General features: G+C 39.0%; 1 protein-coding gene across 25 annotated transcripts; it reads left to right on the plus strand.

Annotated features, from left to right (window-relative positions):
* Positions 1-3,094: 3,094 nt before the first annotated feature.
* sec31a (SEC31 homolog A, COPII coat complex component) lies at positions 3,095-24,745 on the plus strand. 25 transcript variants are annotated; one of them, XM_083567914.1, is made up of 30 exons: positions 3,095-3,672; positions 6,351-6,430; positions 6,818-6,941; positions 7,798-7,996; positions 8,097-8,192; positions 8,419-8,559; positions 8,643-8,785; positions 8,940-9,039; positions 9,503-9,661; positions 9,767-9,919; positions 10,371-10,601; positions 10,724-10,798; positions 12,322-12,372; positions 12,832-12,891; positions 13,564-13,731; positions 14,707-14,836; positions 14,963-15,141; positions 15,239-15,365; positions 15,484-15,629; positions 15,761-15,934; positions 16,226-16,417; positions 16,901-16,996; positions 19,248-19,341; positions 19,690-20,085; positions 20,850-20,885; positions 21,487-21,545; positions 21,704-21,952; positions 22,078-22,197; positions 22,297-22,368; positions 23,376-24,745. In XM_083567914.1, the coding sequence occupies exons 2-30, from the start codon at positions 6,352-6,354 to the stop codon at positions 23,553-23,555; spliced, it is 4,029 nt and encodes a 1,342-aa protein (XP_083424040.1). In that variant the 5' UTR covers positions 3,095-3,672; position 6,351; the 3' UTR covers positions 23,556-24,745. The 25 variants fall into 25 exon arrangements, with proteins under 25 accessions (XP_083424040.1, XP_083424059.1, XP_083424058.1 ...); XM_083567933.1 differs by having other exon boundaries at positions 19,690-20,040; XM_083567925.1 differs by lacking the exon at positions 3,095-3,672 and adding an exon at positions 3,766-4,147.
* The last annotated feature ends 104 nt before the right edge of the window (positions 24,746-24,849 follow it).

Below are 24,849 nucleotides of genomic sequence, written 5' to 3' on the forward strand. Positions count from 1 at the left end.
ACTTAATAATTTAGAAATCACATTTATTAAAATGCACGCTTTTTTTAATGGTTTAATCAGATTTCTAACAATATAGGATGATATATAATAATGCACGTGTACCAATTGGGCCTGTTATAGTACAATAATAATAATAATAGTAAAAGGGTTTAAAATCTAAATATCATATTACAAATGTTTTTTGCTCTCCATTTGGCGGTTTGGTTATTATTAAATTGGATGCTGCCACGTGCAGGAGGTGATCACGTGGTTGAAGAACAGACCATGCTTGCTGAAATATAGCTGTAAAAAGTGACTGACCCAATGATTAGACTCACTACCCATCTGACCCTGTTTATGGGATGGATTATATTCTCTTTTATGAGGGTTCAGTCTCCAAATTTTCCCCAGTGTTAAACCTGAAGTCTGGTATTAACGCCCCTTATATAACCTTTTTGTTTTTCTTTCGTCTTTTGTTTTCAGGAAGGAAATAATGGACTCACTGAAGCTCCAGGACGTTCAGGGATCAACTAATATTCAAGAGCTTTAAATGTTAAGTTGCAGATTAACTGTAGAAAAGACTTCTTAGGATATGTGTATATACAGTGGTGTGAAAGTGTTTGCATGTTTGTCACACTTTATTGTTTCAATTCTTTAAACTAATTTAAATTAGTAAAAGAGAGCATTACTTTCTTTCTCATGTGCTTCTATATTTCTTTGGATCTTGGTGTGATGTCTAGCTTTTGAGGATCTTTTGGTCTACTTCACTTTGTCAGGCAGGTCATATTTAAGAGATTTCTTGATTGTGAACAGGTGTGGCAGTAATCAGGCCTGGGTGTGAGAGAAATTAAACTCAGGTGTGATAAACCAGACTTTTAACATTTACATTTACATTTGCTGCATTTGGCAGACGCCCTTATCCAGAGCGACTTACAACTGAGCAGGGGGCTTTTTGCTCAAGGGCCCAGCAGTGGCAGCTTGGTGATAGTGGGATTTGAACCTGTGACCTTACAATCCAAAGTCAAATGCCTTAACCACTGAGCTACCACCTCCCCAGGACCCTATTATATTAACGGGGGGGCAAACACTTTTTCACACAGGGCCGTGTAGTTTTGGATTGTTTCCCTCAATAATAAAAACCTTCATTTAAAAACTGCATGTTGTGTTCACTTATCTTTTACTAATATTTATATTATATTATATTATATATATATATAGGTTTGCAGACACCTGGTTATAATACGGTATGTGATTTTTGAGCATTGCATTACACATTTAGTTCCAAATTGCTCTAATAATTACCTCCACTCTTCTGAAAAATCGTTCCACTAGATTTTGAAGAGTGCTTGTGGACATTTGTGTTCATCGCCCACACAAGTGTTAATAAAGTCTGTCATGCTGGAACAGGTTTGGGTTTCCTAGAGTTCAAGTAAAGTGGAAATTTCATGCTTCTGCGTGCAAAGACGATTGTGTCATAATGTGTGTGTGTATATATATATATATATATATAAAAAGGGGTGTAGCAGTACACAATTCATTTACATTTTCTTACAATTATGGATGGAGGAAGAAATGCAAAAAAAAAAAAAAACATGCTACATATTAAAACAATTGTAAATAAAATGCATGATTGGTTATGTAATATATAAATGCTGTTTAATGCAAAACGTGTCCCTTTGAACCAAAAGTCAAATGAATGAACATGTGGCTAGGGTTTTGAGTACTACATGTATTAAACAAATCAATCAGTGCAGCTAACAACTTAATGGTCAGTGCTGTCAATGAAGGTCCAGTTCACATGTAATACAACACATAACATTGACATTATGAGTGGTGAAGTGAAGAACACTGATGATCTCTTCATCATGGCACCTGTTAGTTGGTGGATTTATTTATTAGGCATCAAAAGTGAATTTTGTCCTCAAAGTTGATGTTAGAAGCAGGAACAATGGGTGAGCGTAAGGATTTGGGCGAGTTTGACAAATCGTGACGTCTAGACGACTGGTTCAGAGCGTCTCCAAAACTGCAGCTCCAGGATCCTCTTGGTCTGCAGTGGTCAGTGTCTATCATAAGTGTTCTAAGGAAGTGGTGATGCAGTGACAGGGTCGTGGGCGGCCGAGGCTTATTGAAGCATGTGGGGAGCGAAGGCTGGTCCGTGTGGTCTGATCCAACAGATGAGCTCCTGTAGCTCAAAATGCTGAAGAAATGATGTGAATGCTGGACAGGTCACAGGCCTGTTTTGGCAGCAAAAGATGGAGCAACACAATATTAGGCAGGTGGTCATAATGTTATGTCTGATCGGTGTACAATTTATACACTATTATACATGGAAATAATTGTCCAGAAATGATATAGAATGTACAGAGTGGAGCAGAACTGCATTATGGTTACTGCAGTAGAAAAAGCTGGGACTGAACCTGCTGGTTCTGGTACGTATGTTCCTGTATCTCCTTCTTGGTGAAAGGAGGTTAAACCGTTTGTGATTGGGATGTGAGGAGTCCAGAAATATGGTGATCTAGCAAGAGCTTTTCTGAAACTCAGGATGGATTTCCTTACTATTTAAAATACTATTCAAAGAGTTTGATAGCACAACCCTCGATCCTAAACATAGTTTGTTTCTTTTACGTGGTGTTGTTTAAACTTTATAAAATTTGTTGACAAATTGTGACGTCTAGACGTCTGGGTCAGAGCGTCTCTAAAACTGCAGCTCTTGAGGGACGCTCCTGTTCTGCAGTGGTCAGTAGCTATCAAAAGTGCTCCAAGGAAGTGGTGAAGCACCACAGGGTCGTGGGCAGCTACATTTTTGCAAAATCAGTAGTTGCTTTTTATTTACTAGTGGATAAACACTTTACTATTCAAGATCACAGCAATCCATTAATCAGTCCACTTATCTCCAGCATCTGTTCAACAGCAAGCAGAACATTTAGAGAGGAACAAATGATGGAAGAAACTCCAGACTCGAACTCGCCACAACACACGTGTTAATTTTATTATCCTGATCATTTAAATTTGATATATCAGTGTTTGACTCATTCATATCATTTTATTAATAGAATGGTGTGCTAAGAGTTGTTGTTTTCACATAAACTGTGACATAAATACGACTTCATTTTCTCCACGTGCACGCTGCCACTAATGGTTATGGTTATTAATAATGCTGCCTCTAGAACATGATGGCAAAAAAAAAAAAAACAGAAAACCGAAGATCACGAGAAAATTAAGTCGTTATCACGAGAAAACGATTTTTTTTTTTTTTTTTTTTTTTTTTTTGGTATGTCGAGATCAGAGGAAATTAAGTCGGGATGACGAGGAAACAGTTTTTGTTATGGTCAGATCACGTGACCACGGGAAACCAACTTTTGTCACGTCGAGATCACGAAAAAACCACGTTGGATAAATGCATGGTCTCTGAGCACTTCTGTACCCACGAGTCCCACCAAGGATTTTTTTTTTTTTTTTTAGACGCCATTGTTGTGTCCACCGGAAGTGCTCTGCTCGAGGGGTGGGACTTCTTGTGCCACGTTGATGGAGACCAGTGGAGACGTGGAATTCTCCCTATGTGCAACCGGGACAACCGCTAACACCGACCAGGGATCTTTGGACAACCCAGAAAGGCGAACTTTAGAATACTGACTGAGATTTTCACCCCGATTTGGACGGTTTGAATGAGTTTGTGCATGCTCCACAGAGAAGGTAAGCAGGATCTTCGTCATGTTCTGTAAACCCCAGTTACCTTCAAAGTGCATTTAATTCCAGGGTATCATTTGTGTTTTCTTGTTAGGTTTGTAATCCCTGTAGCAATCAAGATCGACTCTGAATTTATTTCTATTGTTTATACATTACTATGTGCGTATCTACGAGAACTTCTGGATGGTCCTGTATTCTGCTCCTGTATTCCTGCAGGAACCTGTTACACTTCATGTTAGACCACTAGAGCTTTCTCATCCTGGATGCATCCATCACATTTCTCACATTCTATGCACATTGGAATGGAATGTTTGCCCTAAAAACTGATTCTGAGATGTTCACCACTGGTTCCTGAAGGTGTTTAATCCTCACTCCGGTAGTCCACGTCACTTCCTTGTGCTTCTAATGGACCAGCATTGGGATCTGATCATTATTACAAACGCATTGTTTTTATTTTGAGTATAACCCGTGCAATATAAAGGTATATATTTTATCATTTCAAGCTAATAATCGATGACCAGCACTTCCTGCTTCGTCCAGGCGACAGCCGAGCTCATGCTAACTATTCCGGGGTGATATATCTTTAATTTGTTTAAGCTTACATATTTAATTTGTAAGCAAACTACACCAGGAATATCCTTAAAATATACTTCTATACATTTAAGCAAATAAAAAGATATAAAAACTTATTAGCAATGATGCCTGCTAAGCTACGTTTGCTGACCTAGCATGTTTTTGCTAGCCGACTAGGTTATTAGCTGAGACCGTTAACTCAAGAAAAAAAGTGGTTTGTTTTCATTATTTTATATCTTTTGTGATAATAGTGTGTGTGTACACAATGTGTTCCAAAAAGTACAAAATAGCACGTTTGGTTTATAAAAAGTATTGTAATGATTTTGTGTTGATATTATGGTGGGCCTGTGATTACTGTATATAAGGAAGTATATGGGGAAGTTATAGAGGTATGGATTTATTGCAATTAAATATGTTTTGCTTTAATAAAGTGTGCTTGCAATATTTTAGGATTATCTTTAAAAGCAAAAATATAATTAATTGATATTTAGCTTTAAAAAGAATCCTACAAAATTGCAAGCACGCTTTATTAAAGCAAAAACTGTTTTAAATGTACATTTTAATTTACACATCCATACCTCAATAATATCATATCATTTCTCATATACAGTAATTACAGCCCCAATCGATGGGAAGAAATATCAATTCCTTTGTGGGATCAATAAAATAAAATAGAAGCAAAAAGTAAACAAGGAATAGTATTTAAAAAAAGGTGAAACTCCATCCGTGTTTTGTTTCCGTCTTATGATAAATGGCACGTTGCATTCCTTGACTGTCAGTCGCTTTGCACAAGAGCGTCTGCCAAATGAATAAATGTAAACGTATACCGGTGCGAACGCACGTAACTATACATTTACACTCAAGGCATTTTGGCATATGCTCTTATCCAGTGGCGTATATGTACCTCATTTTTTACAACTGAGCAGCTATGAGGTTGAGGTTGAGGGCCTTGCGCAGGGGCCCAGGTGTGATGCAGTCTGTAATTAAGGTGCATTGATAGGGTCTTATCAGGTTAACGTTATGGTTTATAAATACAGAATAGTGCATACAGAACGGTGCACTGTGATGTCAGGTACAGTTGTAAGAAAGGATTCCTATTCAGTTGTATTTCCACGCTTCACCACTAGAGGCAGACATACAGTTTACCAAGCATGACAGGTAACCTATGACATCAAAGTGCACCGTCCTCCATCAAGAGTAAAATAGACCATAATACCAAACAGCAGTGGCTTTTCAGAATGTCTTCTGCATTATGCAACCTACCAAACAGCAGCTAACAAAAGATAGCAAGAATCACCTCATATACGATAAATTCTATACCCAGTAAAGTTGAGTGTTCTGAATCCTGTACAGTGTTTTGACTGATATGCTGGGGTGAGTACAATCCCCTGTTCAGCGCACACCAGATAGTGAAAATCCTTATATGGTCCTTAGAGCTAGAGAGGAAAACTTTGAGCTACCATTTATCTTTCTATCTATGTATTGATCATGGTATCAGAGAAGGAAACCCCTCTCCTGACACAGAGCAGAGTTATTGTAGAAGTTTGGAATAAAGAATTGTGTGGATAAAGGAGAGAACTACTTTTCTGCCTTTTTTGTATTTGGATTACTTTTCAAAACTTCGATGTGGTTCCGGGTTATTGATTGAAAATTTTTGGGATTCAAGCACCAGTATTTCTGTCGTTGTTAGGCCCTTGATCAAGGCCCTTAACAAATCAACAAATTTATCTGTGGGTCACGTGTATGCTGAAACCTCGCCAGATTTAGTATCGCATCATCATTTTCTCCATCAAATGTCCTTCTTCAGTGCACATGCAGCGAGTTATTACTACAGACAAGAACATCAGCATTTTTTTGCCAGCACTAACAAAGAAAGACCAACACACCCATGAAGTAAAAATTTATAAAAACAACAACCAGGGCAGTCAAGAATTTAGTCAAGGTTTTGTGAAATACGGAGTCGTTCTGAAAACGAAGCTCTGATTCTCTACAACATTAGTGATGTAGATCTGAGGTGCAGTCAACATTCCAGTTCCAGCAGGAGGTACTTTGACAATAAGTAATGCACTCCAAATGCTGTAACTCATCTGTCATGGGGGGTTTTGTTGCAGGATGAAGCTAAAAGAGATAAACCGCACCGCCATCCAGGCTTGGAGCCCGGCTCAGCACCACCCGATTTACCTGGCTGCAGGTAACTCACACACACACACACACACACACACACACACACGTGCATGAAGGAAACGTGTAGCAGTAGTGAAACGGATGGCAGAAAAAGTCAAACTACAATGATAGTTATACAAGTTCTTGCATATGTAACACTTATTATTATTATTATTATTATTATTATTATTGTGCTGAAATTATTGCACATAATTGCCCAAGACATTAACAATATTTAAGCGTGGCATAAAAAATATATGATACAGTTAATATAAATATAGTTATAGATTTTCATCAGGAATCATCTTTATTGTTTTCAGTAGCTTTTCTGCAGCCTGCTGAAACTTGACCTTCAGGCTTGGGTGTGTTTGGTTATAACCAAATGTTTCTTTCTTGTTTCTTTTTTGTTTCAAAGGAACTTCTGCTCAACAGCTCGATGCCACCTTTAGCACCACTGCCTCGTTGGAGATCTTTGAACTGGACCTGGCCGAGCCTGATTTGGCCATGAAGTCATGTGGTTCCTTCTCCTCACCCCACAGGTGACACTCTTACTGTTTGCAAATACTAGTGTGTGTGACGTTAGGGTGTGATACTTGTTACTATGTAAAATGGTTAATGGTTTCAATGATCAGGCATAGTATTATGACCATCTGCCTAATATTGTGTCTGTCCCTCTTTTGCTGCCAAAACAGTCGTGACCCATCGAGCATTAACAGCATGAAGTTCTTCAGCAGTTTGAGCTACAGGAGCATCTCCTGGTAGTTACTGACTGTTGAAGAACAGCAAAAGTCTTACCGCATGTCGATCTTCCTGACCGAATGTGTTAGCACCCTTATCCAGAGCGGCTTATCTCCTTTATACCACTGGTCAAACATCCCATTCCAGATTGAATCCCCCCTTGCTGTTGTAATAAAATCCACTTTTCTGGAAAAGGATTTCCAATTGATTTTGGAGTAGTGAGATTTTAGTGAGATCATTTGGATGTTAATGCAGACGCCCTTATCCAGACCGACTTACAACTGAGCAGTTGAGTGTTAAGGGCCTTGCTCAGGGGCCCACCAGTGGTAGCTTGGCAATGCTTGGTCCAATGCCTTAACCACTGAGCTACCACCTCCCATGTATAAAAGTTGGGTAAGAAGGTCTGGGTCGGTGTTTAATGCAGTTGAGATCAGGGCTTTATGCAGGACACTCCAGTTATTCTACTATAACCATGGCAAGCCATGTCTTTGCGTCATCCTGGAACAGGTTTGAGACGTTTATTTCCAGAGAAGGAAAGTTTTTCTAGTTTAAGGAAGACAGACATAATGGATCTGATGATTGTCTCTCCACAAATCATTCATCATACAACCTATACAATAATGTTCTAAAGTCCAGGATGTTCTCTCTTCTCTTCAGATACCACAAGCTGGTTTGGGGACCGCACGGCATGAGCGACGAGAGCCTGCCCTCTGGAGTGCTCATCGCTGGAGGAGAAACTGGTAACATAATTCTCTACGATCCCTCCAAGATCATTGCTGGCGACAGCGAAGTGGTCATCACTCAGAGCGACAAACACACCGGACCCGTCCGAGCGCTAGACATCAACTCGTTTCAGGTAATATTTCATTTTATGTTTCAGATTAGGGGTTTGTGTTATTGTGCTAGATAGACTTATAAATTGGTCAGACTATTAAATGATGCACTTTTTTTTGTAGACAAATCTGGTTGTCTCTGGAGGTAATGAGTCGGAGATCTACATTTGGGATTTGAACAGCTTAAGTACCCCAATGACCCCAGGGCCAAAGTCACAGGTACATGCACTGTGTCTCCTGTTTTGTTTAATTTTAGTTTCATTATTTCTTTTTGATCAAAAATGAGCCGTAGGAAGTAAATGTACTTTCACAATCTGGGTTCATATAAAAATAATAAATGCTGTTATGTCATCTGGCTGAATTCGACTCACAAATTCCTGCAAGTGTCATGATTATTATTTATTTATTTAAGTTTTTGTCTGGTTCTTGCTACTGCTTTTATTAGCCTCTCGAGGACATTAGCTTTGTAGCATGGAACTGCCAGGTGCAGCACATCCTTGCCTCAGCCGGCCCCAGTGGCAGGGCCTCCATCTGGGACCTCAGGAAAAATGATCTTATTATCAAAGTCAGCGACCACAGCAACAGGGTCTGTCAGTTGTCTCTTTTTATTTTTTTGCTTTATGTTTGTGAAATACGTGCTTAAAGGAGCATTTCGAACGTCGTGTTTAGATGCATTGCTCTGGTCTGGCGTGGCACCCGGATGTCGCCACTCAGTTGGTGTTAGCTTCTGAAGATGACCGAATGCCTGTCATTCAAATGTGGGATCTGCGCTTTGCTACTTCCCCTTTCAAAGTCCTAGAGAACCACACGAGGTATGGAAAATAAATCATATTGCACTCTAAAGCAAAATGATATCAATGCTGGGATGAACTGTTTTATGCATCGGTTTCTTTTAACTGTGTGTGATGATTGTGTGATTTTTAAGCATTTTTTAAATGATGTGTGTGTGTGTGTGTGTGTTACCAGGGGTGTTCTGGCTATCGCTTGGAGTTTGGCTGACCCCGAGTTACTGCTGAGTTGTGGGAAAGATAACCGAATCCTCTGCTGGAACCCCAACACTGCTGAGGTTCGTGATTTTCAGGACGTTTTCCAGGACCCGCATCTGTTACACCTACACACCAGATTAATGCTTAGGGTTGTGAGGTTCCTTTTTGGCTTTTCAGATTTTCATAGATTAAATTATCCAAAAGCCATAAACAAGCATTTATGATTAGATTAAATGTTAAAAACAAGCTTTCATATATACTGTAAAGTTTATTTAGTTTATTTTTATATGTACTGTAGTGTGTATTTGTACTGTGTCTCTGCTTCATATTTGCTAATTATTTTGCTGCTGTAACATGGAAATTTCCCTAGTGTGGAATGAATAAAGATTTATCTTATCTCAAATTTAAAATACATGCATTTGTACCCTTTATAATATCTCAACAATGTACTTACTTACTGACCGGAGTCTTTCTTGTAATGCAGAATTGTTAGGTTTTTTTTGTGTGATTTATTTTTTCTGGCCGTGTGATCGTTTTAACCAGCTCCTATATGAGCTCCCGAGCTCTCAGTGGTGCTTCGACATCCAGTGGTGCCCCAGAAACCCAGCTGTTTTGTCCGCTGCTTCTTTCGATGGACGTATAAGCATCTACTCAATCATGGGAGGCAATAATGATGCTGTCAGTAGCGCCCAGGCTGATCAGGTAGCTTCGCTATACTTTGACATGAGGTTAATGTGTGTTGGTTATTTTTATGACCGCTATCGCATTTTCATGTTGTTGTTTTTTTTTGTTTGTTTTGTTTTTCAGATAAGTTCGTCGTTTGCCAACATGGATCCCTTTGGCACAGGTCAGACGTTACCCCCACTGCAGCTGCCCCAATCCGCCACCACTAACAGCACTGTCACACCACTGAAAAAACCACCCAAATGGATCCGTAGACCAGTGGGAGCTTCCTTCGCTGTACGTTTCACTCTAGATCACTAGAAAATGGATCTTTTTTTGAATTTCTTTATTTTTAGTGCAGTATTATAAATAGCAGCACTCCCAAAACTGGGATATGTAACTTTCTTATCTGCCATACAATTTTTCTTATTCTTTTTCTATACAAATTTCTTATTTCTTTCTAGAAAATGTACATAATACAAATCACAAACAAATAAAAAAACTAAATTATAACAGAAAATATAATAAGATTGAGTATTAGAATTCCTTAGGGGAAATATGTTTTACATTGCAACACCCTAATAAAAGTCATTAATTGCTTTAAATATTCAGCACAATATTTAATTAAACACTTTTTTTTTTTTTTTTTAAGGCATAGGGAGAAATTTATTCTTTTTTTTTGTGCTTTTTAATTGTATGGATGTATGTATAGTCTAACCAGTTTCCTTTCCTTTTAATCACCTGCCAGTTTGGTGGTAAACTTGTCTCGTTGGAAAACGTCAAACCGACACCACAGCAACCCCAGCAGCCCACAGCCCACGTCGTCCACGTCAGCCAGGTCGTCACAGAAACCGATTTTTTGGATCGCTCGAACCTACTTCAGGCCACGCTCACTGCGGGAAACTTTGTGGAATTTTGCCAGCGGAAGGTCGAATCTGCGCAGAACGAGTTTGAGAAGACTATCTGGGCTTTCTTGAAGGTATAAATCTTGGTTATGATGCTATGATGGGAATCGACTCATGCTCAAAAAGCTTTAAAAATGTTGTGGTACACAACGAAAGGGATGAGATTTAATGGATTTAGTTCACGTTTTATCCTCAGGTCCACTTTGAAGACAATGCCCGGGGGAAATACTTGGATCTTCTTGGATACAAGAAAGAGGAACTTGCACTAAAGGTGATTTCTTATGCATAAGAATAAAAGTGAATAAATAAATTTAATTGTCAGGACTAGTTTTAAAGCGCAAATAGAATAGCACTCTATTTGAACTTTCTGCCTGTCGAAGATATATATATATTATTTATTTATTTTTTACACTGTATTGTGTGTGTAAATATTGAAACTACATAAGTTAAGATTTAAAGTCTTAAAGATTATAAGTACGGGGTAATATACTATTAACAATTTAACAAATTATCGTACATAATTCAGCAAAAACTTGGACGAGCGCCGGTTCACGAGTGGAGGGCGGAGCATACGCTGGTGCAGTCACTTGTCGCACAAATCATAAAATATGTTTACATTTTTGTCGTGTCGCTGATGTCATCGTAAGTCGAAAAGTCGTAAGTCAAACCACCGTAACTCAGGGACCATCTGTAGTATATAGATATTCTGGTTGTAGAAGCAGCCAAATGACTAGACAGATAAACCCTGATGACAAAAAATTATAATATTTTAGCAGCTCGGTAACACATACCATGTCTTTCCCAAGTCCCATCAATCTGTATGTGTTCAAATTAAAAACTGATGCACTAAAAAGATATTAATAGTTGATTAATGTGTTATAAGCTGCATCTCTTTAATAAACAACAAAGCAGATGGGGGGGGGGGGGTTAATAAACTGTATTGCTTTTTCAGTGCTAATGCTTTTTCATAATGATTTAATGGTCAATTACAGACCGTTTGCACAGTATCATTTCCTACTCATAATGACGCCCCTGAGCGCCAGTGGCACTTTAAAGATCATGATTACAACAAAAATCAAATGTTGTGCCTCCATTTTGTACTTTTACAGGTTTAACACTGAACTTAATTTGGTTGGAAATGTTTGAGTTTCAACTTTTTTCGAATGAGCGCTTTAATGTAAACGCTCATGTTATAGCTGTAACTACTTTCCAAGCCTTTTTTTTTTTTTTTTTTTTTCCTGTTTCTTTCACGAAATTAATTGTAATTTCTCTTAAATTTGTTAGAATATTGCGTTACAGCGTAATTTGTATTTGTGTTATAACCAGGGTTTCTGCTGGGTCTTAAAGTCTAAAATCACAATTTTAGGCCTTAAAGTCTTACATTCGTTGTTCTAGGTCTTAAATAAATTTAAATAGGTCTTAATTTTTCGATGTTTGTGTACCGCTGCCTCTAATGCACTTTAGAATGTTTTTTTTGTTTGTTTGTTTGTTTCCATGGTGTTCTGTTCCAAATATAATTCACTGTTGCTGTTTTGTTCTATAATTCACTATAATTCACTGTATTACAACTACAAATGAGACCGACATGCAACAGCCAATCAGCTTCCGGTTATTGGAGCAAATCTTTCTCAGATTGTACCACAGATGTAAAACCGAATTTTATTTTTCAGTTATGGGGAAGTGCAATTTTAGCAATACTTGTCTGGAAAAATATGAATTCAGGGCTCGGTTAAGGCTCGGTCAAGCACCTCGTGTGCTCCCAGACTAATTTCTTCCAATGTGTTTTGTTTTCAGATTGCTTCAGCATTAGAAAAGAAGGACGTTAAGTCAGGTGAAGGCAGCGAGGTAAGGTCCTTCATACGGTGATGCACGTGATCGATACAAATTTGAAAATGTTAATCTGGTAATTTTGCACATTTTATTGGGGTAAATTTTGGATATTTATCTGATGAACAGTGGTTTTCATGCTTATCATCTCTTTATAAAGAAGATTGATTTGGAGTTTGAGATTGGTTGTATTGGTGTAAAGATTAAGGCGTTACTTTTGGGTTGCCATGTCATGTTTTTTTTATTTTTTATACATTTTTTTCCTGTCATCAAAATGACCATCAAAATCTTGTTTTGCAAGAATTTTTTATTTTTTTCGAAAATCTGTGTATTCTCCGGTCTCCGTTTCTCTGTTAATTGGTATCTGCTGTGCCATCAAACACGGCTTATCCATCGCACGCATGTGTACGTTAAATGATATTTATTTTCTACATCCTGTACAATCTTCTCATCCCTACACCTGGTGTGAATGTTTAGAGTTCCTCCACTTCGGTTCTGGACCCCACCACCGCACCCGTTTGTACTCCTACTCTTGCGGTAGATGCTATTTTGTCCTTCTGAACACGATTTTCCAGACATGCTTAAAATCTGCATGATGAACCTGCATACCAGACACTGGTTAAGTTTGGTGTAGGTTCTGAATTGAACAATTGTTTGATCGCATGCCTGAATCCAATCACGTTCCTGACCTCAAACCCAAATCGGAGTCAAAACTTCTGTTTGTGTCTGTTGCTGGTTGCACCCTATCACCTGACCGCCTGCCATAATCCGATCTTGTGCAGTGTATAATTTTTGCTTCGCCTGATATGACAGCAGGTTCACCTTCTGGTGCATTAGATGAGCCTGAGAATCGTTTTCTGTACATCAGGAGATTTAAACTCACTGTGTGCCTGCCATGGTTTTGAGAGAGAGTTCCTGGTAGTCTGGGAATCTTCAGCACTGGCTATAGATAATGTCTGTAAGTTCAAGACCCTTTTGTGGACCAATCACAGTCTCTGCCATTATTAACGCCACTTGCTGACTCTGACAAACCTCTAATAGTACTTCCTGTTGATCCACAACATTCTCATTCCTCTCCTGGCCTCCCATTTGAGGTTGGTCTTGAGTTCAAATTTGCACCTCCAACATCCCTCCAGCATGTATCAAGCTCTTAATCTGAACCTGACCCGAACCCTGATCCTATCTTTACACCCCCCCTCGTTGTCACAGCAACCTGAAATCGGCTTGACTCCAACGGATGAGTTAGACATTGTACCCCAGACGGACTTTACTCTACCTGTTAACGGTCAGCCAGAATCTGAGCTGGATCAGGGTGCTGTGCCGTTGGCTGAAGAAGAATCCAATGCAAATAAAGAGGAACCAGCTCTGCCAGAGGAGGTACCCTCAACCCACCTGCCCGCCGTAGTCCAGTCCTCTGCTGCAGCATCCCTGTGTGATAGCATTAGACTGTCCTCTTTTCCAATTCTTCCACTTACTGCAACATTTTCTTTCTATTATGAATTATGGTTAAGGGTAAATGCTCTGAAACGTCATTCTCGTTCTCACACAGGAATGCTGACACGTTCTTTATTTTCCTTTTTAATTGTTTTAATTAAAATGAATTGCAAATTGTAGATTAGACATGATGGGGTGGATCATTCTGTCCAGGGATCTAACCCTGAAAACCAGCTTTTTATTATTTAATTTTTTATTTTATTTTATTTATTTATTTATTTATTTATTTATTTATTTTAATATGTCCATTTTTGTATGATTACATCAACAACAGCAAATTCCAATATTGTATAATAAATAATTAAGAATTTCAATGTGCTGTAAAGTACATGTGACAGCTTCATGTGAGGTTTCTTTCTTTCTTTCTTTCTTTCTTTCTTTCTTTCTTTCTTTCTTTCTTTCTTTTCTTTTCTGTTCTTTTTCTTTCTTTCCAATTAGTCTGCTGAATTTACCTTTTAAATTTAAACTCCTTAATAATCAATATGATTGTAGATTAAATTGTTATAGATTTCCACTTTGAGCAACCAATCAGATCTGTAAAACCGACATGTCATAGGTGCTGCTTCTGACAATTACTTTGAATTATTAAAAAAAAAATCGCTTTAGATATATATTCCTGCCAAATAAACTGAATAATTATCAAAATGTTGCATGCTCACTTGGCACTAATGCCCTGGATTTTTATATCATTTTTTTATATATATATTAATGAATTTATTGAGTACATAAAGTCACACATTCAGTCAAAACATTTAGCCTCATTTAATCTTTGGCAAAAGTATGTGGTGGCCGAACATCCAGTTCAATCCAAAACTGTGTTTTCTAAGCCCGTAGTAATTCCACTTACAATACACTCAGGTGGAAGAGAATGGAGACATTGCGACAGACGATGCCCCTGCAGCTGAGGAGAGCTCGGAGTTTGCAGAGATTCCAGTTGTTGAAGAGAAACCTATTCAGGAGGTGCCTTCTAACATCAAAGTTAACCGAGGCATGTTTTTATCATTACATTTATTTTCAAATATTAATTAAAATAAATCTATTTCGCATAAAAAATTATATTGAAATGACCAATGGGACTGTTCTAACCATCCTTCTGATTGATTTGGTGCTACAGATGTAGATGGACTGATCACCCAAGCGCTCCTTATTGGGGACTTTGACAGTGCTGTCAGCTTGTGTCTCCATGACAACCGGATGGCCGATGCAATCATCCTTGCCATCGCCGGAGGGCCGGAGCTTCTCGAAAAGACGCAGAAGAAATACTTGACCAAAACCCAAAGCAAAATTAGTAAGGTGAGGCAAGACTTTGGAGTTCTGTCCTGGCTTCAGAAAGCTTTCTCTCTGTTTTAATGGTTTGGGGTCACAATTTGACAACTTTTTTGTGTTCTAGATCATCAGTGCCGTGGTTATGAGGGACTGGCTGAACATACTCGAGACATGTGATATTCAGAACTGGAAGGAGGCCCTGGCTGCAGTCATGACTTATGCCAAACCTGAGGAGTTTTCCTCCTTATGTGGTGATTATATATACAATATTATAAACTATGTAATGAGATTATTGTAATTGAGTCTGAAGAGTATACAAATGGAAGCTCCAAGCTGACGTTCCGGCTCATGTCTGTTTTGTGTGTACAGGACTCCTGGGCTCCAGGTTGGAGGCTGCAGAAGATTCTGCTCTACAAGCACAGGCGTGTTTGTGTTACATCTGTGCTGGTAGTGTCGAGCAGCTGGTGTCTTGCTGGTCCAAAGCACAGGATTCTAGCAGCCCTCTTTCACTGCAGGTAAAGCTCCAGTCTAATGAATTCATGAATGCTTATGACAGTTTATCCTGTCTGACTGACATCTTAGCATCTAAAACATAATAATTGGTGATGATTTTCAATATTTTATTTATAAATCTTTCCACCTGTAGGACCTGGTAGAAAAAGTGGTGATCCTGCGGCAGGCCGTGGAGAAGACTCAGGGTGGAGTGACCCCAGCTGTGGGCACCCTGTTGGCAGAAAAGATGAGTCAGTACGCCAGCTTGCTCGCCTCCCAGGGCAGCCTGCAAACCGCCATCTCCTACCTGTCCACTACCACTGACCAGGCAAGAAGAAAACATTAGATATAGCATTCTATTACCAACAAAATCACATATCACATAAAAAGCTTCAACAATTCAACCCTTAAACTGAACCAAACATGCTAAGTATTATGGGATAGTGCATGTGTTGCTAATGTAAGCCTTAGGACAGAGCTGTAACTAAATATGACTCAGAGTTTTTGGTTTAAAAGAGCTCTTAGGCCATCATTAGATGTTGGAAATCACCTCCATGGTTGGAACAGTTTCCTCACATGATAACTTGGTTGTTTTGGTTTTGTTTTCCCTCCGTTTTAGGATGTAGTGCTGCAGTTGCGAGAGCGCCTGAGCAGAGCGCTGGGTCAGCATGGAGCAGCACCTGTCCAGAACAGACATCCAGTGGCTCCAGCTGTTGTTCCTCAACAAGCTTACACACCAGTGCAACCGCATCCTCAACCATTGCCTCCTCAACCCACTCCTTCTGCTCCGACACAACAGTATTATCAACAGGTACCGCTCTCTCACACACACACGTGCGCACATGCACACACCCACTCCTGTTGAACACCTACATTAGAAAGAACAAAGATACATTTTATGTGATTTAATACTTGATATTTTTAATAAAAAACTAGTATTTAGTTATGATTAAAACTCTGTGCTCGAGCTGTGGTTAACTAGTCGAAATTCAGAAATGTAGGGTGGACTTTACACACACGGGCGCATTTTTTTTTCCGCATTCCGACACCTTTCTAACTCGGGAACTTGGATATCACGTGTGTAATCGGTTCGTGTCTTTGTAATCATTCAGAATTACACTCAAATGAGGAATTTTAGACCGTAATCCTGACTATGCAGCACCCCCCACCCCCCTCCCCAAATCGTTTTGATCCCCTTCCTTAGGCTTTCATTTGCATCCTATCCATTCTCCCCATCCGACAGCAGCCACAGTGTGTGTGTGTGTGAGTGTGTATGTGTCTCTGTTGTATTCAGGTTAGGGCTGCCTCTACTGTCACTTCCTGGAGTAACCAAACCCCAACCGCTCTGCCCAGTGCCCCTCGTCCGCTACCCCCCGCCCAAGACCTGCAGGTACAGACGGAGCTGTGCCCGCACCACACACACACACACACACACTTACACCACACCACAGCACACCCTTTTTCCCAGGAAACTGGAATGTATCCGGGATCCCTTAAGCGAAAGTTCTGTAGCATTTAGTAACTTTGTATTTCACATCCTGACTTGTTCTAACAAAGAAAACAAATCCTCGGGGTGCTTTCACACCACATCTCTCAAATCTAGGACATGTTTTAGATATAGTTAAACTTAGAAAGCAAAGCCATTGGCATATGGTCGTTCATAAAGAAACTTTCCAAGTTGAGGAATGTTCAGAAGAGCTCAGAGTGCTGGAAAGCTTCTTACTAAGCCCCCAGTGGTGGAAAGTTTCCTCATGTTAGTGTAATCAAGTTTTTAAAGTCTTTTAAAATCTTTAAATTACTTTTTTACTTAAGTATGTTTAGTTTGAGGTTTTGTACTTAACTACATTTGAAAGCATATCTGTTACTAAGTTAAAAAAAATAAAAAAAAATAAAAAAAAATAATGCAAGGGGAAAAAAATTGCACCCCAGAAACTACTGCACTGATTGATTGATTGATGGGCGGAGACCAACACGTTAAACTCGCAAGAATAAATTGAGACAGACAAGATGCAAGCGCCATTGATGCAGACCCAGCTGGAAGCAAAATGCCGCCCAAAGTTGTCCAGTGCGTGCGTTCGCTGTTTCAATACCGAATTTTTATTATAGCATTTTAATTTGTAAAGGTGTTCCCCAAACAGCATCAGTTCAACTGCAAGCAGAACCTTGAGAGAGGAATAAATTATGAAGAAACTCCAGACTCGAACTTGCCATAACACACGTGACCTCATTTACACGTGTTATTTTTTTTGTGTGTGAAAAGAAGGTTTTGGGCTCATGATAATTGTAATAGAAATCAATCAGTGTTTGAGTCATTAATATCATTCACATCAACTGAGTGGATTAAATAAAGAGTCTTGTCAAAAAATGATATTATGGCTATAATGTTTCTATTAAATCATAATGCTTTGGATACTTAAGTACATTTAAAGGCAAATACTTAATCCACTCAAGTGAAAGTTTAAACGAAGCACCACTGATTACATACTTGTGGCCTTCCAGCAATAACTTCATTTAAACTGCTGATCTTTCATGAAAAAGTGTGAATGCACCCCTGCTATATAAATCCTGAATAACATGCACTGATTTACTTATTTATAAAACAAATCCTGTCTTTTTTTTGTTTGGTTTTTTTTTCTCCTTCCCTTTTGCTATTTCACTATTCCCAAACTGGACTCTGAAGTTTCTTTGCCATAACATCCCCCAGAAATGCTCACCTGAAAAATCCCTGTGACCTTGAGTAGGACGCACAGTGTCCCACTGTCCATCATGAGTCTCGCATGCCAGTTTGTTTTTTCTGTTACATCTACGTGTGTGCTCGTTGTCAGATTTTACACTTTGCTAGGAGCAGCTGCTGATCGAGTGCTTTTCTGCTTTTTTTATTTATTACTCTGTTTATTACACTTTCAGTCTTGACATTATATCACATGTATATGAAAAGCAACTTATACATAACTGGTCCAAAAGTAATTTTTTTCATTCTGTGTCTTCTGTGCAAAACTATGGATCATATGATGTACCATTAAACAATGACACTAAGTAATATGTTGCTTGTTAATGGTTATAGTGGTGTTGGTGTATCTGTTTTTTAATGCTGCTATAGAAAGCTGCAGTGTGCAAAATAAAAGTTCTGTTTTTTTTTTTTTTAAAGGTTTGTGGGATTATTAGTAGTAAGAATAACTAATTTTGTCTCCTCATGGCTTCAAAATGCAACTGCAATATTTAGAAATGGAGTTGCATGTTACTATCAGACAGCAGTAAATTGTATAAATACGAGATCTATTTATTTCTTTAAAGCAAAAACGCTTTAGATTCAGTTCCGATCTTGATTTTGTTCGATGTTAAGTTGCATTAAAATTTGACGTTTCTGTCAGTCATTTGTTGGACTTTAAAATATGTTCAAGGACATCAATCAGGCTTTTCAATTATGACAGGTGAAGTAAATAACGCTGATTTCTCTCTTCATCATGGCACCTGCTAGTGGGTGGGATATATTAATGTTTTAGAAGCAGGAAAAATTAGTAAAGATTTAAAGTTTGACAAGGGACAAATTGTCATAACCAGACGACTGGTTCAGAGCATCTCCAAAACTGCAGCACTTATGGGGTGTTAAATTAATCTCCCTCTTTTTTATTTTTTTTTAGGCTGAACCAAAACCACCAGCCTTCCCTTTGCAGGCTCCAGTAAGCGCGAGTCCTGCTGCCTCCAGTTCATTCATGTACTCACAGCAGTACCAGAGTAAGTATTCAGATACACTTCGGCTCCTCATAGCGGTGCTCCAGCTTCGTTCAACTGCCAAACATTTTTACAATGTTTGTGGATCTTTTTTTTTTTTTTTCCATTCTAAAGAGAAAGGAGTTCAAATGTTAATGTTTTTTATTAACATGGCTGTTTATAACAGTTTCTGCATGAGAAAATTGTTTTCTTAAATGTCTTGTCTTTTTCCGAATGCTGAAATTCTAGAGCTAATACTAATGACAGTCGAATGTTTTTCCCCTTTTTTTAAAACTATCTTTGCATGTATGTCCATTTGGAATGTGTTCGAGTGCATTTTGCCGACTCTCTTTTGTCTTTGTAAAATCTCAGGCTACCCCCAAGTCCAGCAGTTCACGCCTGGAGCTGGGGGACCAGCAATCTATCAACCTCTCCAGTACTCCTCTTCTACATCTGCTCCTCTTCCTCCTCCACCTTCATCTTCAGCCGCTTCGGCTCCCTTCTTCCCCTCTCAGTATATGCCTCCTGCCTCATCTCAAGCTGCACCACCACCCTCCTTCCCCCGAGCTCCTTTCTCTGCAAGCCAGCAGGCTCCTTCTGCACCTCCTCTCTGCTCCACCTCTTCCTTCTCTCCTCCTCCTTTCTCCTCGGGAGTCTCGTTCCAGCACGGCGGGCCGGGTTCTCCCACTGCCTTCCTCCCGCCTCCACCAACCGGAGCCTCAGGTACTCAGGCTGAGCCCAACATGATCGCAGCTTCCCAGAGAACAGGTCTGCACCACAGAGCAATGCCTCAGGCTGCCACTATCTACAAGGACAACTAGCACACTTTTGTGAAGCTACATTTATACACACTTTTTATTTTTAGCAGGTTGAAATTTAATTTTAATTGGATCCATGTTAGAGCAGAGTTAAGCAGCAAACATGCTGGTGATGTGTGTGTGTGTGTGACTTGGCAAAACTGTTCTCGTAAAATAGCTAAATTTAGGTTACTAAGAGGAAATAGGTTTTGATCCACCTGAACTGTTAATATTCATCCAGATAATACTCATGCAGCTAAGAGGAACCTAAGAGAATACATGTGATATATCAGTGGTGGAAGAAGTACACAAACCATGTACTGGAGTTAAAGTACAGATTGTGCGAAAAAGCTACTGTTTTTATTTATTTAGTCACTGGCGAATATACATGGAACATAATATTTATGGCCACTAGGGGGTGCTTTAGTTCACATATCCTGTGTGCTGCTTTTATAGTCGGTTAAAGGTCTAATGGTTGAAGCATTAGCTGAAGTGGGAAAAACCTGGTTCTTACAAGGGACCTCAGTAACATTAAATCCAGTGGATTAGTGCTAATGGCCTCAGTCTCTCCTCTCACAAGAAGGTGTTTCTCATGTCCACAGAACACTATCTCTGTTTAGGTAAAAATCATTTATTAACTCACTGGCCCTTTCCCCCCGAGCTCTTGTTTTGAAGTAAGTCTCAGAACTAGTAGAGATCTCTAGAAAGCACATTTTAATACTGTCTTATCCACAGAAGGAATGACTCAAGATGCATCCTGGGTTTTGGAAGGTGAATTTTTATACCGGCTGTAGCGCATACATTTGCATAATGCACTGTAATCATGTTCTGCTGACAATGACGCAAAGTAAATCATGCAATAATCAAATATTTTTAAAAAAGGCTATGGAAATTCAGGGCAAATTACACTAACAATGGGTTTTATCATCGTAAATCCGAGACTGGAAAAACATAATTGTCAGCTGCTCCAGATTCTCCCGAAGAGCACGGTGATTATTAAACGCCAATCAGCCGTGTGCACGGAGCCCAAAGTAGGTCAGCTATTACCCTGATGAGAAATGTGCTGCGGGTGCAGCCTTCTCATTTTTCCGCACATAATTTTTTTTTCCCCCTTCTAATTTTAGCCTCTCGCTCATTAATTGCACGATGGCGAATCAAAGCTGTTATTAGAATGCAGTTAGGATCAGAAAGTCGTCATTCCCTCCGCACCTGCATAGTCTGACTGATTCTTAGACAATCCCTGATTCTCGTTATAATACATTTCAAACCACAGTTCCTGACGATGCAAAATCTGTGAACACTTCCCATATGGCATTTTAAACAGGTTATAATCATGATTAATGACACTATCCATCTTTTTGTTCTGGTTTAGGGCCCCAGAATGGCTGGAACGATCCTCCCGCTCTCATCCGAGGACACAAGAAGAAGAAGGTGGGTTCGATGAAGCACATTCTAACGCTGATTGATTTCCTCACTGTGGAGTTTGGAGGAAAGACAATCGTACTGGTTCTGACAAGAGATTCACTAATACGGATGTTTGTACTGTTAAATAAATTGCCATACCAAGATTCAGTACCATGTGTCTCCAGGTCCCAGTAAACTACACTCCTCCCGCCCCAATCACCGCTCCTATCATGGCTCCGTTTGGAGAGCCTCAGCCTGTAGCCACCATGCAGTCTTCTCTTCAGCCTCAGCAGCATCCTCCACAGCCAGCTGGTGTTCCTGCTCCTTTCAGTCCTATTCAACAGTCGTCCCTGGCTCCTGCGCTCAGAAACCCTGCCATGCCCAGCATGCCTGTGGAGGGGGCACCAGGGGCACCTACTGGGGATGTCATACAGGTATGAGAAAAGCTGCATGCACTCAAATGCACCTTGAAGTTGCTAAGCTGAAGGATTTTGATTTTTTTTTTTTTTTTTTTTTTTTTTAAACTATGGATAAAAAATTTTTTTGTTGTTCTCCGAAGCCAATGCAGTCCCTCCCTACTGAGAAGATCACGAAGAAGCCCATTCCAGACGAGCACCTCATCCTCAAGACTACATTCGAGGGCCTGATTCAGAAGTGCTTGGCTGCAGCCACAGATCCTGTTAGTTCAATCCTAATCTGTCTTCTCATAAGATTCTGGTTCATGTCCCACTGTTTCTTTTGTGTGTCGCTAACCAAATTCTTTGTGTCTTTCCAAAAGCAAACCAAGAGGAAGTTGGATGATGCAGGCAAGAGATTAGAGTCCCTTTATGACAAACTGAGAGAGCAGACTGTGAGTATTTAAATAAACATTCGATCAATTTCTAAGATCGTGTAATACTTCGATATTTTATTAGTATTTTTCTGGAACTGGTAAAGTCTGAGAAAGAAGTGCTTGTAGGTGCTTCTTAGTGTCTTTCTTCTCAAGCGTTCATACACTTGTTTGGATAGTGGAAGTCTTTCCTTTTAGACTTAAGTGTTAATTCAAAATAAAATTGTCAATATTTTAAAAGCTGTTTTTTTTTTTTTTTTTTTTGTTATTTTATCGATAGTTAGGTTGAGTCGCCGATAACCAATCTACCAATACACTCCATGTAAAATAATACTGACATTTATTACAAATAAAATTAAAAAAATGGGACCGAATCATTAAAATGTGCTAAAGGAAATAAAAAAAATTATAATGAATTTAATATGTTGTAAAATTTGTACAAAAAAAACCCAAATAAAAATAAATACAGAATAGGCGAAGTTAAAACCTCCAACACAACCCACATTTATTCACAACGTCCTTTCTTTAATCGGCTCTATAAAAAAATCTCCGGTGGAGTTTTATTTATTTATTGATTTTATTTATTTTTATCACTGAACATTTGTTTTACTGACGCACACAAAATCCGCCACAACGAACCCTTTGGCATCGACAAACACGGCGGCTCTAACGCTGAAACTCATCATACAGATGAGAGCAGTACATCATTTGAATCTGTAAAGGGTCTACTTTAATTTGGATACACTCATAATAACAACAAAATGCTGTGCTTTTGTAAAATAAAGAAAACAAACAGGGGGCGCTCTCTGTCATCTCTCGTCACAGACACATTTTTTTAAATAAAACCAGTTCCAACAATTAATTATCGGTGGAAATGAACTTCTATTTAAGAAATTGGACTTGTGATTAGAAGGTTGTGAGTTCAAGTCCCAGATTCATCCAGCTGCCACTCCTGCGCAATTGTTCATAATGCTAAATGTAATTCTATGGCAATTTCCAAAATAAAGTCTCCTCCACACTCTCTCCAGCTTTCTCCAGCCATCGTGAGCGGCCTGCACAACATGGCACGGAGCATCGAGTCCCGCGCCTACGCCGACAGCCTCAACATCCACACGCACATCGTCAGCAACAGTAACTTCAGCGAGACCTCTGCCTTCATGCCAGTCCTGAAGGTGGTGCTAACACAGGCTAACAAGCTGGGCGTCTGATGTTACACGCATGATGCGCACCAGTATTCCCAGTATTCCCGCAACTCCAACACAAGCCATCAGTCAATAAGGACCAACTCGTATTGACATGCTTCGCCATTCTTAAACCTGGAGTAAAGCTATTCCAGTTTACAGGCGTTCTTTGCTTTTTCTTTTTCTTTTCATTTATTTTTAGGTAGATTTTTGGTCTTGTATATGATTTTTGTTGCCATTATTTCATGTGTAATTGTGGCAGAGCAGAGTGCAATGGGGGCATTTCCCCCTTTTTGTGTTTTTTTTTGTTTGTTTTTTGTTTGTTTTTTTTTCTCTTTTGGAGTCACTGCATGTTTTTTGGGCAACTCATAGGATTCACAGCCTGGAAAAATCACATGTCGGACGCAACTTCTCAGATATTTGCTAATGTCATTGAGCTCTGGCTTATCATTTTAGAATTTTTTTTTTTTTTTTTTTTTTTTTTTTTTGTAAGAATTTTAGGCTTTCGCTTTTGTGTGCTGATTAGAAGCCTTGCCATTTCAGTGATGCTCAATGCAATACCTTGAAAAAGAAAAGAAAAAAAAAAACGATGTAATTGCATTTTATCTGTTTACCAGGATTTATATTCTGTCTTGGTAACAAGGAAATATTTTCAATAAATGTTATTTATTTAAATCTTTTAAGATTTGAGTTAATCAGTACATATACAACATTTAGCAAACCAAGGCTGCCTAGTTTTACGGCTGTCTAGTTTTACCTCCTTCGGTAGACATTTCGAAGACTTGATGCCACAATTAGAATGTCTGAAACGCTTTCGTAACTAAAGTATCTCAGCCAGCTGTCGCAAAATTTGTGGAAAGAAAGTGATTGACTCATCTGTAGTTCTTACACCAGGTAAGGAAATATTATTTTAGTGCTAGTTCCGTGTCTCCTTCCATTCAAAGGTTTGACATTTCGGTCATGTCCCCTTAAATGTTTTAGGTACAACACTAAGGACGATCTCACGAAGAGAAATTCAGCCACTGGTAACGTCAGTCTAATCATTCTCACCACTCCTGTTCCACTCTCTTTCTTTTTTTGTATACAAATTCTTTTCCCTATAATTTTGAGGGAGAATCGATGCACAATGTTGAAAATAACCATTGTAAAAAAAATAAAATTGGAGAAGGGTATTGTGCTTTAATGAAGTGGTCAAATAAAATGCTCAATATTTCTCAGCTTTGGTCTCATTTCTGTTAATGGGGGTGGGGGGGGGCGGAATGATTGCACATGAATCTTTCTATATGTATTTTTTTCAAGTTTAATTAAAAAATGCATAACT

This window comes from Silurus aristotelis, assembly GCF_946808225.1.
Source record: "Silurus aristotelis genome assembly, chromosome: 18".
Taxonomy (NCBI): Eukaryota; Metazoa; Chordata; class Actinopteri; order Siluriformes; family Siluridae; genus Silurus; species Silurus aristotelis.

Coding starts and splice junctions, on each gene's coding strand:
- sec31a (XM_083567914.1), top strand. CDS start 6,352: ATGAAGCTAAAAGAGATAAACCGCACCGCCATCCAGGCTTGGAGCCCG. Junction 10,799..12,321: donor AAGAGGAACTTGCACTAAAG/GTGATTTCTTAT, acceptor TTTTGTTTTCAG/ATTGCTTCAGCATTAGAAAA. Junction 15,935..16,225: donor TGTCCACTACCACTGACCAG/GCAAGAAGAAAA, acceptor CCTCCGTTTTAG/GATGTAGTGCTGCAGTTGCG.